General features: G+C 40.9%; 1 protein-coding gene across 1 annotated transcript in view; it reads right to left on the bottom strand.

The window, feature by feature from the left end:
- LOC103535325 (contactin-6) overlaps positions 1–19,678 on the bottom strand; it is a 101,918-nt gene that overhangs the window by 50,752 nt on the left and 31,488 nt on the right. Inside the window, exons 4-5 of the mRNA XM_008501372.2 lie at positions 8,364–8,459; positions 1,842–2,045 (exon numbers count right to left, since the gene is read on the bottom strand). Of these exons, the coding sequence (XP_008499594.2) occupies positions 1,842–2,045; positions 8,364–8,459 (300 nt within the window). The remainder of the gene's footprint in view (positions 1–1,841; positions 2,046–8,363; positions 8,460–19,678) is intronic.

Raw genomic sequence — 19,678 nt, 5'->3', positions numbered from 1 at the left:
GTCCAAAATATTTGTAAAACACTAAAAAACTTCTCTAAAAATATTACATAAAACTTGAAAATGTGAGCTTCAGGCTCGAGAAGGGCTGATGGAATTAGATGCAGTCATCATGTTTGAAACTCTGGCTGAACATCTGAAACCACAGATAATCCATTATCAATTTAGGGCACTTAATTTTGCAGCAGGTTTGGGATTGCTTCAGCAAGCTGAACTATTAGCTGAACTTCTTAAATGTTCACACATCTTCCAGTGTAACTCATTGAAACAGTACTGATGAATAAGAATCAGATATTTTTCTGCACAGTGTCTTTGCCCAGATTCCATGCAGAAAAGGAACTAATCCCTATTTTAGATTTAAAAGGGATATGGTTGATATTACACAATTTGCACCATTGCCTTAGGGGTGCCTGTTTTGGACCCCAATCCCAAAGTGAATGGGAGAAGATAAAAAGAGGCAGATAGAATGGGTCTGAGAAAAGGAATCAAGCAAAGTGAATAAAGGGAAGAAAATGTAAAAACTCCTAGGCATTCAGCCCAGTTTATATCTAATTATTGACTTCTGAGCTGCAGAACTATACCTTTGTTTTGGGTCATCTGATTATGTTACAAAGCAGAGGAAGTATTATTCTATAGTGCAGTTGAATTTTATTTATCCTTGAAATGAAACTTTCTACAAACTTTTGTTACTGATTGTCACCACTGCCTTTGCAAACAGTACAAGTGTAGTGAAATTTAGATGATCAAACCAAACAACCTCTGTGTAAAGATTTCCGGAGTATATTTCTCACTCTGAACATTTAATTAGAAGTGTTGTCAGAACAGTATTTGTTATATGTGTGAGTGAGTTTCTTGCCTCAATGACTCCTTTTGAAACAGCTTTCTAGATCTGAAATTTGATCTATACCTGGATTATAAATTTAGAAAGCTCTGCCAGATGCAAACCTCCACAAAATGAAAAAAATTAAGGCACCATTTGACATTCTCCTGCTGTTTTTCAGTGATTCTGAGCACTGCTTGCTTTGCATGTGTGCCTTACCATCCCTGTCTTGACAGTTCAACTCTCATTTCAAACCAGCAGAAGCTGTGAGATCACACCCCACAGCATAAAGTTTTACTGGGTGCTTTTTCCCCCCTGAGGATGCATGCTGGCATCAATTTCCAGTAACTGTGGATCATAGAATCATAGAATTGGCTGGGTTGGAAGGGACCTTAGAGATCATCAAGTCCAACCCTTGATCCACTACTGCTGCAGTTCCCAGCCCATGGCACTGAGTGCCACATCCAGTCTCTTTTTAAGTATCTCCAGGGATGGAGAATCCACTACTTCCCTGGGCAGCCCATTCCAATGCCTGATCACCCTCTCCATAAAGAAATTCTTTCTAATATCCAACCTAAACCTCCCCTGGCACAGCTTGAGACCCTGCCCTCTTGTCTTGCTGAGAGTTGCCTGGGAAAAGAGCCCAACCCCCCCTGGCTCCAACCTCCTTTCAGGGAGTTGTAGAGAGTGATGAGGTCTCCCCTGAGCCTCCTCTTCTCCAGCCTCAACATCCCCAGCTCCCTCAGCCTCTCCTCATAGGATCTGTGCTCGAATCCCTTCACCAGCCCAGTTGCCTCCTTTGGACCTGCTCCAGCACCTCAATCTCCTTCCTGAGCTGAGGGGCCCAGAACTGGACACAGGACTCAAGCTGTGGCCTCACCAGGGCTGAGTACAGGGGCAGAATCCCTTCCCTGGACCTGCTGGCCACGCTGTTCCTGATCCAGGCCAGGACCCAGGATTCTATCTGGATGAACCAGATAGAATTGTGCTGCATTCTTCATCCAAGCATGCCCAGATACCTTACCATCAGCACGGAGGGTGAGAGGAGTGGGTGGCCCCTGCACACTTTGTTCTGCTGCAGGGTTGGTGACAAGGCAGGTGTAGCTGCCCACGTCTGATGGCTCCACCTTGGCAATGTACAGGTTCCCTGTTTCTTGTGAAACAAAGCGGCGTTTGTCATCCTGGACATGTAAGGTGTTATTGTTGAAGATCCACGTATAGGACAAGCCTAGAAAACAACAAATACACACATGATGCATCCTTTCCAGGATAATCTGCTTCCCATGAGTGCAATATTGCCAGGTGAAAGAATGAGCCTGTTACAGGGCCAGTCACAAATTAGCAAAGGCAAGATCAGCATTGCTTTAGCTTTAAACTCACTTCAAACCAAGTCAGAAGGTCACAGAAGTTTTTGTCTCCTGCTACTTTTGCTTTCTTGCTTAGCCTATTTTTAAGCAGGCATGGCAGTGCTGCAATGCCATGAGAGAACTGTTTTAGTTAATAATTTCTATTTATAACATTTGTTCTCTGGATGTTCAGAAGGCAAATTGCTCCTCAGAGTTGACAGCTCCTTCCTTCACTCTGAATATGGAAAAATGAAGCTGGTAACATGGAGCTTTAGCATGAGCCTCTTATGAAGGGGGAGCTCAGCAGCATATCAGTATTTCAGATATTTAATTTTTGTTCCTATTGCACATAGGATCATTCTTATCTTCCATAGATACACTTGCTGTGTGCTTTTTGCCCTGTTCCAACTTCTGAAGTCTTTTCTGCCATCTTTAGCCATACATCAATTCACAGTGCATACCTCAGTGATGTCAGTCTATAGGCAACTCCAAACTAATTTAATTGACTAGCATTGGGCAGATCTCTATCTAGGCTTGCCACCCAAGGACCTTGCTTTTTGGAAGGGCTTTTGGCCAGGCCATGTACCACAGGGAGCAGGTTCAGTGCTTGTAACCCAGTGTGCTCAGCAGGGGACATCCCACATCTACTGCCAACCCCACACTGTGGCTGCTCTACAGCACTGCCAACACCCAGCAGCAGGACTAAAATTCTGTCTTTAAAAAGACACTGTAAATCAGCAGTTTTAAAATCTACCAGTTTAGCTTTCCTTAATTAAATGTATAATTCATAAGCTAACTGTGTTCTGCCAACAGCTTCATTTTTACACATTCCCCCCATCAACAATCCCATTTGAAAAAGATTATTTATGTTTCTTCCCCTCTCCTCAGTTACAACGTGGGTACACTATGGTAATAAGTCTGCAAACTCCAGTAGTTTTGTGGAGTTTTAAGTTATAATCTTCTAACATTTTAGGACTCTCATTAAAAATGATGTATCTCCAGGGAGCAATCAATGACACTTTCTATACTTGGCTAAATCCTGCAATATGCTCTGCTTTACTACAGCTTAATGCTAAACTTCTTTTGTGAGGTACAGCAAAAAGATGAAACAAATCCCAAAACAGTTTAGACCAACATACATGGACATGTGCATACACACTAGATAAAAGCAACATCTTTTCATGTTTGCATGCCCATGAACTTTGAGGCACTTGGTTAAAGCAACTCCTTACAGAAGAAAAGCTGGAGGGGGGGGATGGTTTTCCACAGATAGGATCAGACTATAGCTAACTAGAAGTGATGTAGGTGTGACCTGGGGTGTCTTCCAGAGACATAGTCTATATACAGACTGGGGGTTCTGGCACAGACACCAAGTTGAATGACTGGACAAACAGACCAAAATCACTCATTTTTCAGAAGTTCTCCAACCTGCAAGTTAGGGGCTGTAAAGAACCAGTGTTATGATACACAGGCATTCTTCATGAGGGCAGTCTGGATTAATTCATCAGAACAAGAGAGCCAGTCATTGGCTGTCCTGTTTGTCTGGTTTTTTTTTATATTCTAGTGCAGGCAAGTGCATGGTGTCACTCTTCCTCCTCATCCCTGGGGCTCCCCAGAGTAGGTTAGCTCCCTCTCACCTTCCAGCCAGGCAAGTCCTAAACTTGGGCAGGCAGGAGAGCATTGCCTGTGACAGTCAGCTGTGACCATGCTCTTTCAGAGAACAGCTGGGAAAGAACAAGCTGACAATCACTCCTGATGTTCTAGGCTAGGGAATAAAACATTTCAGTGCTTCCCTCAGCCCAACCAGATTCCAATCAATACCACTCATGCTGCAGGAAAACAGCTACAGGCTGCTCCCAGGGAAGGGACTTCTGCTCCTTCTGCCAGAGCTGGCAGGAAAGGGTTAAAGCATTGAGAAAGAGGGAGAGAAACTAAGGCAGCTGGCTTTATAAAGGGAGATACACTTCACACCATCACTTGGAGATGATGCATTTTATCAGGTAGCTCTTTAATATAAAATGCAGAAACACCCTAAGGCAGAAGTCAAATACCCTTTTGAATAAGGCAGTCTCATCCCCTCCTCTCCACATTCCCCTTTTCCTATCTGCTGCTTTCACGTGCACCTCCTTCTCTCCTCTTATGTTGCCTGAGGATTTGGCATATTCCCCACGTGCAGATTCACAGGACTTCTACTTCATCATTGGTGTCTTATTTTTGTTTCTTCTTTTAACAGCCTCAGTACAGCAATGTCAGGACAGAGGAAAGTCTATAGACTCAGCATCCCAGCTTCAAACCCTGGCAGCTCTCGTGCACAAGTAAATGCAAATGCACGAAAGACCCTGCTGCTTCTAACAAGATTAGGAACTTCCTTAAAGCTCTGCAGGGAGCCAGCTGGAAGGAAACAAGCTTTATATCAGACTTCACTTCTAAGAAAATAAACGAATAACAGTCCACCCCACAGTCTTATGTCAAGTATTACCATTTAGGCAGCAGCTTCTTAATCATAGGCAGGTCAATCTCATATATGCAGCTAGAGAAATCAAAGCTTCTTCAAACTTCCTTCCTTTTCCCTGCTTCCTATCTCTACATAAAACACTATATTTACATTAAATAAAAAAATAATAACACTGCATATTGGTTGCAGAGGGAGAAAAGAGCTGACCTAACGTATCTGCACTAGAGAAGAGCCATTTCACAGAGAAGGAAATACAGCTTACCTTCCCACCCCTGCTCCCAAGCCTCACTAACAAGCAGAGGGAAGGCACATCCTGAATTTTATAAGGTTTGTTAATGAGACTCATAAATAACAATAGCTGAGGCTGGAGAGCTGCTGGTGCATAAATAGGCAAGGAGGGGGTAGCTGGGGACATGACTGGCTCAGGGAACTTGGGCTAGCAAATTATGGACTAAGGTTTTTTTCTTTAATAGTAGTTGTGAGCTTTTAATACCTTGCTTGATATAAAATATAAGCTGTGTCTTTAAAATGTGTGGTTTGGGTTTTTTTGTGTTTGCTTTTGCTGAAAGTGCTCAGAGCAATAGAGAACATATTCTCTTTTAGTGTTAAAAGTGTTCTGTATAACCTCGAAAGTGACTCTAAGCTCTTATCTGAGAGCTAGTTTAAGGTGGAAAGCTGAGGTGAGAGCTGCTGGAGCAGCATTCTGAACTTTTTTCTTATTTCTTATCACTTGGCTGCCTAAGATGATCTCTTTAATCTATTAGAGTGAGTTAATTTTTATTTCTTTGTGTACAAACAAAGCTGGGTTATCTGTATGCTTTCAGTTAAGGAGCACGTGTACAAAACAAACAGTAGCATAGCTGCTCCTTTCAGAAAACTAAGTTGAATTTCACTGCAGCTTTAAGTGTTTTAAATACATTTGTGGAAAAATGTTTACAACATGTACCAAAGAGCTGAGTAATCAAATGATAGCTGTGGAACTTGCTGTCCTGTGAAGCTAGCAGCAAATTTAACTTCAGAGGTTTTGTAGTATAGGGCTAGATAAGCCTGACAATGTGTTGGTCCCTGTAGTGAGAAGTAGAAAGAGAACTGAACCATTTCTTTAGATAACATGAGAAGAAGAAATATTTATTGAGGAATAGTGCTATCTACCTATTCCTGCTTCTCCATCTTATGTGGGGAGAACAAATAATAAGAAGTGTTTGCTTTCTTAGGCTGTTCTCTCTCTTCTGTGGCTGGACAAAGCAGGTGTAGGCTTTCTAGGTTAGCAGGCAGGTAGGAGGCTTTAGCTAGTCCATCCTTCCCAAAAATAATTATATTAATGATTGCTGCTTCAAATAACTGATGTACAGAGGTTTTCAGTTTTCCTTCAAGTCAAAGAAAACCAAACCAGTAACCAGCAGAGCGTCTTCCTCTTCACTCCCCGTAGTGAATGGGTAAAAGCAGAATCAGTGTTTTCTACCCAGTGAGCCTCAGTTTCCCTGCAAATGTGCATTCTGATAAAAGGTCTGGTTTAGGTGGTATCTACTAAGATGCACAGAAAATTCCAAGAGAAGTTTGGCTTTCTAGTGTATACTTTTACCTGTTAATATCATAGTAAAAAGCAACTCTTTTCCTGCTGGTATATCTTCTACAAGTCCTTCATATCTGACTAGTTGTGGGACATTCAAAGAGCTGTACAGAACACAAACAATGGGAGCTCTAATCTCTTCTCTTGTAAGTACTGAGTTGGAGGCAGGGGTTTCAATTAAAAAAAAAAGAGCTAAATATACAACCTTTTTGCAGAAAAACAACTTCCTAAGCATCTTGAGGTAGTACACAACTTATTATAGTTCATACTGTGTACTTCATCCCCATGGCATATAATTTGTGGATCACAAATACAGTATTTATGGATGACAAAAGATCTCAGTTGCTGTTCTCTTGAGGCTTCTTATTTCACATAATGTATTTTTGGGGGCCTATTGGCCAACAGCTCACATCTCCAGCTTAAGATATACTGTGGCAAATGCTTTGTTCATGGATACCATTTTGTCAGTTCAATTAATCTGGAGTCAACTCACTTGTTAACTATTTATTTGTTCTGATTTTTTTCTTCTACGCGTTCCTATTTGTCAAATTTTACCCTATAGCAAGAGGAAAATATATAGCTTTCTGACTCAAGGATGGATGTGCTGTCTTCCTGTCCTACTGGTACATTTCAAGAACTCTTTCAAGCCTTTTCTGCCCTTAAGGAGCAGGTTTCACTTCATTTCCTTGATTATATACTTTCTTATGGCTGTAAACACCAAGTAAACTGACATTTGCTTTCTGTTCAGGACTTGCAGGCTTTAAATTGATTGATGGGTTTCTCTGCATCTCTGATATACTGCATCCTTTTTATAGATCACTATTTACCTTCTCCTGGGAATTTGTCTTGTAACTCTGTTTCCTTCAGGAGAATTGAAGAAACATTGCTGAGAGCAGGATGTTTGCCTTAGCAGACAGAAAGCTGTGGCTGTCAATGTCTTGGTCACTCCTGCTTAAAGCAGGACATGACCCATCTGAAAACTGCTGATTCTTTGAGTAGAACAAGGTGATTTGATAACTATACTATTATTTCCCCTTTTTAATACACATTTTCCTTTCCAGGGTAAGATTTCTAGTCATCTTAAACTTGTTCTGTTAGCAAACCATAGTCCTCAATCCAGACTACAAGCTCTGAAACAGTTTTGATCAGGGTTCTAACATCTCTGGAGGAGATTTGGGAATGCATGGGGCTCAAAACTTGCAGGAGTCAATGCTGGGGAGAAAAAATTAAGACCTTCTGGTGGGTACAAAAAAGTGTCAAGAGAAAATGACAGCACTAGTGCACATAAATGTTCAGGCTTTTGTATTCTGTAAATCCTCGTGGTGGAGGTGGAAATGTGCCTACAAAATGGAGAAAAAAGAAAATTGTCCTCCATGTTTAGGGTTTGCTTAGATGAAAAGTCTCAAAGGTTCTGCTAAATGCATTACTGGTTCATTGCTTGTCACCTGGACTCTATCTTATTCAGAAAGGAACACCTCAAAACCAGCCTTTTGCTTAGCAAGCAGTAGTAGGCAATGGCAACAGGTGCAGGGCACCCCCAAATCACTTCCTTAGCAATCAGTTCCCCAGAACACTCTTTATTTTTTAAAATTGAAGCATTGCAAATTATTGGGAAGCTGATCCAGCCAGACCTCCTTTGATTAGAGACATTACTGCTCCCTTCCATCTAAATTTTTCAGTGATTTTTATTGTTATCAGTAAGGATAGAATCAGGTATTCAAGGCCAAAAGAAAAATTTTCATTTCAAATCTAATGTATAAAATTCAGATTCAATTTATAGCACTGAGGTAGCCAGCACTAAAAGGCAAAAGAATTAATTCACTCAAACCTGAGGGGGGGGTTAAACAGAAAGAGTTGTTCTTGGTTGCCCTTCTGCCATCCCATGTGAGGGAAGGAGCTGAGATAACCAGTCCTGCCAGGAGACAGACCTTTAGACCTTCATCCTTTTGTTGCTTATGTCCCATCCAAGAGCAGTGACATGTTCTGGTCCCTCAAGGAGCCACAGAATAATAAAACCAGGCCCCTTAGAAGTGTGAAACCCAGATTTGCTGTAGACTTAAAGCCATGCACACACAAATTCCAGCAGTGCTCAAGCAGGGAATGGCCCAGACTCTGTCTCCTGGGGTGTAGCTGTTGGTGTTGAGGCTGCACACAAGGTAGGAGCGTCCATCATACCTCCGTGATGTGGTGGAGGACCACAGAGCAGAACCACTCCTTGTCCTTCTCTGACTGACACTGTGCTTCTTGGTTTTGTTTCAAAGTTTTCAAGATCTTGAGAGAGAAGGAGAAAACAAGACCCAGTTATTAGCTGTGAGATTTATACCTACCTGGAGCTCAACTTTTGCAGTGCTTTTGTAACTCAAGGACACGTTCATGTCTTCAGGAATGTGGTCTCAAGAGGTGAATTGCCACACTGTGTGACAAAGTAACTTGTCCAACTTGGTCTGGTCATGAAATACACATTCAGAAAGCACTGCTCTAGCCCTGTGAGTTTGTATTTACAATTCCTAATAGCAAAGCTAGTGTATTATCCCATGCCTTTTCCTAGCAGCACTTTTTGTAATGTACTAGCATCTTAATCTGCATGAGGAGGGAAAATAAAACCCATTTTGTGTTGTTTACTTTTTTTATAGAAATAAAAAGCAGGTGTGCTTTTCTGTATATACAAGTGATAATTACACATCATCAGGCTCCCACAGAGTGTGTGTTTAAATGATCATAGAAGTATGTTGTCTTTTTAATGAGCCTGTTCTGTCCTAAAGGTGGCTGCAGGAAAGGGATCTCTTGTAATTGACTCAAACTTTAACCCTGCTTTGAAAGTAGGAGTAGGAAATCATGTGATGGTTTGGGAAAGTCTCCTGTATAAACATAGGTGCCTATCTCCCACAGGTGATTTTTAGGGCTATTAATTATTTTTTACTGTTTCTAACATGACTCAATCTCCTCTGCTTTCTCATCTTTCAGTGGGATGTGGAAGTGTTGCCATTCTCATCTCTTTAAATAATCCAATTGCAAAACATGACTGTTAAAAATTACTGCTTTTTGATCTGGTTCTCATCCTAATGAGAAGACTCATTACCTCTGTCAGAGTACTTTGGGAAATGATTGCTTGAAACACATGTATTTAATATTATAAATATCAGCTGCCCCTTAAAAATCTTTATTCCATAGTGTTGTATGCTGCTTGCCTGAAGCTTATTTTATTTACCTTGCTGCAGACTCTTGTTTTCAACAATTGTTCCATTTTTCCATCAGCTGAACAACTGCCTGATCCAGAGTTCAATAGGGAGAAAGAGTTCTCCTTGGTCAGAGCAATAATGATTACTACCTCTACAGCCTCAGCTATTTTATGTCAATATATCAATTTTCTCCCCCTCAGTTGAACTTTACACACTTAATTTTTCTTTCCTTCTCTTCATCTCCTGTATATTGGTCTCCTATGAAGACATTGTCTGCTCAGAGGTGACTGAATTGAATTAGGCAGTGGTAGCACCTCCATGCACTGTCACAGCCACAATAGATGCTACCTGTCAATACACTGGGAAAGTCTTTTAAACTCTGATGTTCTTTTAATTGCCTTCTGACTAAATCTCTGCCCTCGCAGTCTGGGTAGTCCAGGGGGACAAAAAAAAAAAAAAAAAAGAAGAAAAAAAAAAAAAAAAAAAAAAAAAAAAAAAAAAAAAAAAAGACAGAAAATGCTAAAAAAGTTTTGTTTAACTTTATTCTGTCCTGAAATACTTACTGGAAAAGCAAACTTTTGTAGTATGACTAACCGGAGTTTGGATTCAGGCTTACAAGATCCTCACTGGTCTAATCTCCAAATATGTAGATTTATATATTTACCACTCAGCCTAAGGGAATTTATCAGCTTTCTTTTTCTTTTCTTTCCTGTGGGTTAAATGTTTTCTGAGAAGGAAGAGGCCAGCACACAAAGGCTGCTGAGACATCATAATGAAGATTTGCTTGGGTTAGTGCCCTGAGGTTTTGTGTTGGGAAAAAAAGACCCTCAGATTTTCCTATTTATTATGTTAAATAGTAAAAAATATTGGAACAGTGCAAAACATTCTCTTCTTTTAGGATTCAGTCACTAAAAAATGGTCATTTCCCTTTTCTGTCACTTTTCTTGAGATGCTAACACAATGCAGATGATGCAATTTCTCTACAAAAAAGGAGTTTTAAACAAAGCCATAATTATTGGGCAGTATGGAAAATATATGTAGTCTAACTGGTGGTTTCCAGTGCTTTCTACTATGGTAAACAAGGCATATTTTTTGTTGAGAGCAAAATTTCACTTGTTACAAGATTTCTGAGGAATCAGGGGAGAGGGGGGGGAGAGCAAGAGGAGTGCAGCAGTAGCAAAATGTTTTCATGACAATTGAAAATTAACTCTGTAATATTTTCCTCTGAAATTGGAATAGATTTTGGAAAGTAATAAATTGCTGGTAGCAGTTTTTGGTTTAATGACACTATGTCATGGCACCATTTTGAGTCTAATTTTAGAAGCTCTATCACCTGTCTGTTTCTTCATCAAAACCATGGCAACCACTGATGTGCATATCAAAAAGTAGTAGTGCAAGATCTCTTCTGGGATCCACTTTTTTTTTTTTTTAAATAAATAATAATAATTTGATTACATGTGGGGAAAAAATGCACTTGGCCTTTTCCATCTCCACTTTTCACCCTTGAGTGTCAAAAGCCACATCCAGGATACCTTTTGTAGCATGTTTATAGTTTAGTTCTACCAAGCAGCTCAGCTTTTCCCAGTGCTGAAGAGATTTTCGTCCCATTGTGCTTACTTGTGAATCACTGGTATAAATAAGTAGATAAGGAGACACACCAATGGTCATCAAATCCATTCCTATGGCCCATGACAAGTTCAAACGTGCTGTTTTCTTCCTAACAGACACTTTTTCAGCCTATTTTTAAAGACCTCTAGAGACAGACAGTTTCTCTAGACAGTCCCTTCCAGTGTTTGACTCAGGTTTTCAGCAGACAAAGTCTTTTAGCAACCTCACCTCTCATCGTTTTTCTTATCTGGAGTTGGGTTTGGTACATAATTGTACAAAATTCATTTTTTGAGTGTCTCTGTCTGTAACAAGGAGTCAGCACAAGACACAGCAAAATGAGGGAAAATAACTCATTAGGGGAGTCTGTCTTCTGTTGTCATCTTTATGGGACCCTCTTTCCAGGGAGGTAGCATCTCCTGTAAAATGAGTCCTCATTCAGATGGGATTCAGTGAGTTATAAAAATGCCTCTCTTGACTATGTAGCCCAGGGTGGTAATCAGAGGAATGAGGTGAATCATAGAATCATAGAATCATAGAATTGGCTGGGTTGGAAGGGAACTCAGAGATCATCGAGTCCAACCCTTTTACCACCGTTGCGGTTGCTAGACCATGGCACTGAGTGCCACATCCAGGCTCTTTTTGAATATCTCCAGGGATGGAGAATCCACTACTTCCCTGGGCAGCCCATTCCAATGCCTGATCACCCTCTCCAGAAAGAAATTCTTTCTAATATTTAACCTAAATTTCCCCTGGCACAACTTAAGACCCTGCCCTCTTGTCTTGTTGAAAGTCCCATCAGGAATGTTTCTCCTTGCTGAAAACAGTTGTTTTGCCTCCCCAATTTTTTCATCCAGTTTTCCCCCTACCCACACAGAGGGTGTGTATATTTTAAAATTATTTATGGCAATCTAAAATGTGTCAAATATATATTATTAGAAAACCCAAGAAACACACCCTGAAAATAGTATAATTTTTTAATATTCTTCTCTGTTATTATTCTGAAAATCTGGCCACTCCTCAAAATTCTCTTTGCCCTGAGCAGGCATTTACACCAAGAGAACAGAATCACTCTGTTCTCCTGGTTACTGTTACCTAGTATAGCTTTATAACATAACATGACATAATCCAATAAAAAATAATGTTGCTTGTCAAAAGAGTATCAAATAAGATTGCTAAGATCAGGTGTTTGGCACACTTTAAGATTGCTAATATGCACTTAGGAACAGTCTGACTATTTAACAGATGGTATATTTGCTAACTTCAGCCTTTCTGCAGAGATCTATAAATAAATTATCACCTAGTTCCTACATAATTCCTTCCATCCTTTGTCTGTATTTATCTCACTTTGTGAACAACGAGTTCCCTCACACTGCATTGCTTTCAGCTGTGACTTTTAACAGCAGCAACAAAAAAGCAACTTTTCTCCAGCACTGTGCATGTTGGTATAGCTCAGTTCCTCAGTTGGATGTGACAATGAGGTCAGCTAGGCTGAGCAAAACGTACAGGTGAACAAGGGATTCTTCCCAGGGAAGGGTGGAAGTACCTGGGACTCAGCTGTGTGTGGCAACATCATCTTCAGCTGGGAGCATTTGCAAAGCTAAGCAAGAAAGGTTTGTGCTCAGAGCAAGCAAAAGAGGGTGTTTTGGGGGAGCTGAATGAGATGACAGGGCTTTCTCTGGGGGAACTGGGAATACTGGAGGTGAAGGATGCTTGCAGCTCCTCAGCAGGTATGGAGGGAGGAGTGGGAAGGAAGAAGGGATGGGCCAGAGTGCTGCAGCTCATCTAAGTCAATCATGTTGTACTGGGATGGAGAGGATTATTCTGATTTATGTCACAAAGGGCATGGTTCTGCAGGTCTTCAGTGTAGACAGTTGATTAAAATAAAAAGAAGAGGGGAAGAAAAGTGTTGTGGGATGAGGATGATGTTACCTTGGTGAGCACAGAGTTGCCATTGAGGGGAGAGAAGCCAAATCCCATGGAGGGGTGGGGTGTTTACTTGGGGGACAACTGTGACTGCTATACAGAAATACTTTCTGCCTCAGGACTTGTGGTAACAGGCCAACCAGTGGTTTCAGTCACACAGTATTTTTCCTTTAGTGTTTTAAAGCTCAGCACTGACATAACTGCTGGTTGTGTCATGAACATGCACCTTCTATTCATCACCTTTTAATATAAGTATCTGTTAAGGTTTGTTAAGTGTTAAGGTTTGGCTTTCCCAACCAAATGCACGAAGGCATGGTCAGTTTTCCTGGGATTACTGAACTGCTTCTTAAGGATGCCTGGTAGGAACAAAAACCACAAGTAGCAACTCATTCATTTCAGTCTCTCAGTCACAAGTTTGAGATTCCTTGAGCTGCTCAGGGATAGGTGTAGCCCTTCCAGACCAATCCATGTTAAGAACAAGCCTAGGACATTTCTGTATTACCAGATGGCAAACAAGAAAAGTAGGCAATCTTAATATATGAAATTGTTACAGACAATTAAAGTCCAATATATCACCTTGCATAATTACTAACAGTTAATCTGAATTAATATAATTTCATGCTTTCCTGAACTTTTGATTTTTTTTGTAAATGTTTTTAATAACATAATCCCAGATATTACAGTTGTAATTACTTGTCATTGAGATGTGCAATAAGTGTGAAGGCATAAGTAGTAGGAGCACTTTACAAATGAGCTGTGTTCCTGGGGACAAATCAATAAAACTTTTCACATTTCCATGTGGCTGTGTCAAATTGTGATATATCACATCTGTTCCAGTTTCTCCTGTTTCTCTTAATGGCTGTGATATATTGGAACATGGTTGGTGTTACTGGATTGATGTATCACAACAGAAATTCTCATGCAGGGAAACAGGATAAAAATTACAACTCCAGGAGTTTTTTTTAAAAAAAGCTGATGGCTATGATTTGCTCTAAGCATTTGTAACACCTGTGTTATGAGCTGCCAATTAATTACCTCCACTTGTCTGACTGTAATGGATGAGGGGGCTCATTGCTAAGTGTGCATCTGAATTCAGTGCCTGATGTGGAGAAATCAGGTCTGTTAGAGCTGAGGATAGAAAAACTGGAATTTATGGGATCTTTTCAGTTATCTCATTCTGAGAGGTCACATACTTCAGGTTTTGGTGGGGTTTTTTGTTGTCTTTTTCTTTCTTTTGCATACAGGAACTCCCAAACTTTTGTTGGTTTAAAATGTTTTTAGCTCTACAGACTGGAGCCAAAAGTTTGTGGCAGACCACAAATCTATACAGACCACTCCAGAAGACTTACTGCACATCCAGCCATGGCTCTTTCCTCAGGATTGTTTTGCTGAATTGCCTTGGAAAGGACACTAGTACCAACTAGTACCAACCTCTTGCAGCTTGGATACCTGCAAATATCTCTTTCTCCAAATATTTCCCAAAGAAACATCTAATCTCTTCCTACAGCATTCTCTGGAGAGTAAACTCTTCTTTCAGTTTCTGGAGCTGCAGTAAACTTGCAAAACAAACCCTCTGACAGCTCCTTTGTCTTGAGAATAGTGTCAATACATGAATCTTTTCCCTTTACCATCTCATCTCAATTTTTTTTAAATGTTCTAATTGATTTTCTATGAATTCAATTCTGAGATTAAGAGTGGTGTTATCTCTAATTAAGGTCTCTGAAAGCTGCTTAGCATTTCCCATTTCCTGATTTTTAAATATTTACTTTTTCCACTAAACACCTCCTGAGCTCTTCTGCTCCTTCCCTGTTTGAAGCACAACTTCTCTGCTTTGTCACTGTTGTAACATCAGAGGGGCTGTGGTGAAGCTGCTTAAGCCAGGATGAGGCTGGGCAGTATCTGAGTGTCTCCTTTCACTGGTGAAAAATCAGCTGTAATTCTCACTTTTGTTCTAGCTCCACTTGAAGGTCACCAGGAGAGCCCTGCTGCTGCTCTGGCCCCCAAGCCCTGCCCTGATGGATCAGTCTGGCAACCTGAGAGGGAAAAGCACAATCACTGGGTCTTGTCCTTCTCCAAAGCTGCATAATCAACCAAGGACCTTCATCAGTGCTGCTTTATTTAGTTAAATTGCTTTGAGGCTTCTAAGGGCAGAGGAACTGTAATTTACACATTAGGATGCACATGGGCCCCGGGTCTTCAATTCAGCTTAAATGGTATGAATAGCCAATCCAGGCACTAATTTTCAAGGTGGGGAACAATAATTTCTGCCACAGCCTGATTGTCTTTTTCAATTAAAGAGTGAAAATGCCCTTTAGAAAGTAATATCAAGCTTCTCTAGAGGAAAAAATGGAAGGTCACAATTAAATTGAGCAGGGAGAGTGACAGGGGGGGTGAATCCTTAGCTGCCTTGAGTTTTTATTTATGCCATGAGGTGCTGGTATACATCTGGTTTTTTGTTGGTTTTTTCCCTTTTTATAACATTAGCAGCATAAAATATTAAAGCTTTCTTCTGAACCAAACAGAGGACTCACACCAGGCAGTAAGTGCTGATGCAGCCTTAGGGCTCTTGCTCTAAATCCCATCTGCAGGCCAGAGGCATATTGGAGGATCTGACCCTCTCAAAGGGAGGGGGGACCTAGAAAATATATTTTTAATATTTTATATTCTCCAACAGTTTTCTCACTTGTCACAGCAGAGTTCATTTGTCACCTGTCATCACGGAGCCCGTCACTTTGCCGTCTGCATGAGTTTTCTCCAGATTGGAGTGCTCTTAAAACCAGATTTTTATTTTTCTTTTCTCCTGGGCCAGATTTATCCCTGCCAGAGCTACTCCAGCTTGGATGACTTACACCAGAGATGGCCCTGGCCTCCTGTGTCAAACTGCCTCTTGGCAGGGCTGTTAAGTCCTATCCCAAACTGATTTCTTTCATTTCTCTCTGCCCAGAGAGCTGCCTTCCCAGGGTGTGATGTGTTGGGAATTTGCCCCTTCTCTGGGACCTTGATTTTGCCAGCAGCATGGAGCATCCTCCATGTTCTGCAGGGAATGTCTGTGTCCTGCTGGGTACCTCCTGTTGAACACCCCACAGTCCCACTTCATGCTATTAATTTCTTTTTAGAAAGCTTCTACCAGCAATCTAATAATCTGTGTATTAATAATCCATGCAATTAAAAATTGGCAAGGAAGGGAGGGCACTCATGCACCCCTCAAAGTGTGCAGCAAGTGTGTCCATGCATATTTCAGCCCTTTCCAGAATTCCTGCCCAGCCCTTTGGAGATCTTGATCTAGCACAGAACTGCTTCTTAAAGAAGAACTTTGGGCTGTGCCCAGACACCACTCTTTTATCTTGCTCATTCCTCTGCAAAGCCAGTGAAGATTTCCTTCCAATGGGATTTTCAAGATTTACCTGAGTGATGGATGTGAAGGATTTTTGAATGGGAGTCTTCTAAGAGGGATTTTTTGGGGGCTGTATGTTGTTAGTTGTTCTTTCAGTAGCACTTAGAAATGAGGCTTTATAGTTTGGTAAGTTCCCTGTACCAGGTGGGGAAAATAATACCTGTGGCCTTATTCCTTCTCTCTGTGGAAAGTTCTACTGACACAGACTCTTCACCTTTTTGAACACCAGCTACAGAATTAGAGAAGTTTACCTTGTACTTTAAAAGCTTTGTGTTGCCCTGAATCAACCTTCACTGTAAAATAAACAGTTAATTTCATTATTAAAAAGCCAGTCATTTATTCCAAAGAATTTAATTCAGGTTTGCTTTTCTCCTTGCAAGCCTCCACGTGTAACTTTTTTTGGTCATAGCAAAGAATGAAGTTGCTGATGTGGACTTTATGGAGATTTCATTCTGTAATTTATTGGATGCTATGTCATATTGTCTGCAATGAAAGTAGAGCAGATAAAAAGAATATCACCCAGGCTGCAAATATAGGTTGGTTTTATCCTTAAAAAATATGAAAGTTTATCCATCAGAATCTAGTAGCTCTGGAACCTGTAGATGCTTTGTAACCTACCCTATCTCAATCACATATATTGCTTTTCCAATACAGCTTGTAATGGGCTGATTTAGAATAAAGAGCTTCATAGGAACTATAATAGTAAGTAATATATAACTAAAAGATAATCTTCAGATATTTATGCATTCTTTATTAATACTTTATCTGACCAGCTCCCTGCCTGTATGGCTTCTTACAGCATCTCTGTAACGTATGCCTCCATTTCAGAGATAAAGGAGCAAAATTTACCTTCTTTTTAAATAAAAGTTTAAGCAACTAAACTAATGGAATAAACCAGCTTTAACACAGTGTCCTGGTACAGCACAGTGGTTAGATACCCTGAGAGAGATGTTTAAAATCACTTGAGGGAGAAAAAATAAATGCAATTTTGATTTCTTATGCTGCTCTGTTTGCTGCAACATCAAATAAAGGAGGAATGTTGCTTCAGCAGCTCCAGATCATGGGTTTAACAAGAGAGAAGAGATCATGACTGCACTTGGTGTCCTTGGACATTAGATGGACTCAAACCTTTAGGGAACGATGGAGAAAGGAAAACCCTTTTGTTAGGTAGACATAACCATATCTTCTGGCTTTCAGCTTTCAAGCTGTTCTCTCTGTCTCAGGGAATGTCTGAGTATTTCCATGATCTATTCTTGTAGTCCCTGAGCTTTAAAATAGAAATGTTATTATCACCCTGCCTTGTCCTGTCAGCCAGAGGGTGCAGCCCTTGGAGGCTTCCTGCTTCACTGCTGGTGAGGGGAGGTTGATGGCTCCTGCTTTTCCTTGTGCACTCCTTGCCTGGGTGTACACAGACTCCTGCCAAGAAATAAATTCTGGGAATCCCAACAGAGATACAGAAGGATGAGCTGAAGGTAGTGAGGTCTTGCAGCATTTTGGATGTTTGGGCTGTTCCCTGCAAACACTCTGCTCAAGGGAGCCTGGAAGGAAACACAGTGCCCCACAGTGCTCCCAGCAGTGTATGGACCCCTTACAGCAACACACATCAAGTTCTCACCAGGTCTTTCCTAACTTTGTGCGGAGGTATTTTGAAGAAATGTAAAAAAAAAGAAATAAAATTCTTGAACCTGCTGGGTCTGCTCCATGAGAGTGTCCATGAAGCAGAGACCTTGATGTAGACTCCCACCATGGGGAGCTGCTGCAGAGTGTTGGAGCATTGGCACAAGGTGTCCATAGCAATCAGAGTTGATAAATGAAAGTTCAGTTTCTTTTTACTCCAGGCAGAGTTTTGACAAACTTGGGCTTTATTCCCAAGTAATAACCTGAATTCTTGATATATTTCTTTAACTCATTCTATTCAGAAGTTTGCTCTGAAAGGTAGGAACTGCTGTGTAGCTATAATGGGTTCTTTAACTGTGGTTACAAGTCCAAAAGTCCAATTTTGAGCTTTAAGACTCTTTAGTAATGTCAGGGGGGGGTGACAGGAATATTTCCATCCTCCAGACAACAGGATCAGTCTGCAAGGGAACGGTGCCACTGCACGTTGCATTTTTTTTCTCACCTGCTGATGGGAAGCAGCAGATGGTGAGGTGTTGCCACAGTTGTCAGAGTGGCTGAGCAGAGGCTTTCAAGGACACTGGTGGAGATCTGATTCTCCACAGATCTCCAAGAGGAGATAGGTTTCTCCATTATACATAAGGAAGCTCTTTTAAAACAGGGAGCTAGGCTGGATGCAGTACTTTGTGTTTGTAGGTTATAAATGATGGAAATAGAGGCAAGCTATGACTTCACCTAAAATGTCCCTGCTTTTCAGGTGAATGTAGTAAATGTAGGGATGTATCTTTGACCTGCTTCTACCTCTGGAAAGCTGAGCTCTTCCTCCTCTTTCCTCTTCAGTTATCAGCTGCCCACCCCTGAGTGCCTAATGAAGGCTAAATTGAGAAGCATATGACTCCTTTGGAAAAAAAAATAAAAGAGTTGCAGTGTTCATTCTTCCAGTGCAATCTGCTAGACAGGCTGATCAGTATGCCAGCCCTTGTGTGCTGTGATGAATTAACAATCAGTTAAAAGACCCAGAGAGCTTTACTCAAGGTGGTAGTTACAACATCTAGTACAACTTTTAATCAAATACAATTGTTACAGGGGGATTTCTGGACACACACAGGACCACAATCCAAGCAGTCCAGAAGCCCATGTGCCATTTAGACTAAAATTCATGCACGTCCAGCCTTTGTGAATTCAGACTATCTGATCTGGGTGTATTGATTTTCCCATTTTCTGTCTCAAAGCAGATACCCCAAGTAAAAAGGGTTATGACAATTTGAGGCAGGCTGGATTGCTTTGTGATGTTTGTGTAATTTGTGTGCAGTCAGAGGTAAATAACATGCTGAAGTAATCAAATGAAAAGTGGGCTTTCATGCTAGCTGAGCATCTCCCAGACACTCACTCTGCCAGGGCTTTGCAAGTGCTCAGCCTGGCATGATCCAGCAAAGACTAAACAGATGTAATTGCTTTTAATGTATTACCCCTGAAACAGTTAAATGCCAAGGAGGGACTATTATTTTATAAGGAATTATTGCCTCTAATTTGTTATTTCAGCAAAACTGTGCTGTGTTCTCTTCTCTCTATCTGACAAAACTCACGTGAGAGCACCTGGGAGCTGCAGATTTCATTCCAAGTGCTCCAGCACCATCACTCTGCTCCATGCTGCTCTGAGCACCAAGCTCCTCACTGGCCAAGTGGAGGTGGTATGTGTGTATGAAATGAAATGCTACTGAGAATAAGCACCAAGCAAAAACCCTGCTATGATTTTCTCTTTGAAAAATGGC

The sequence above is a fragment of the Calypte anna genome, chromosome 12 (genome assembly GCF_003957555.1).
Source record: "Calypte anna isolate BGI_N300 chromosome 12, bCalAnn1_v1.p, whole genome shotgun sequence".
Taxonomy (NCBI): domain Eukaryota; kingdom Metazoa; phylum Chordata; class Aves; order Apodiformes; family Trochilidae; genus Calypte; species Calypte anna.
Note: the sequence above shows the minus strand (reverse complement) of the source record. Positions and strands in the feature narration are given on the sequence as shown.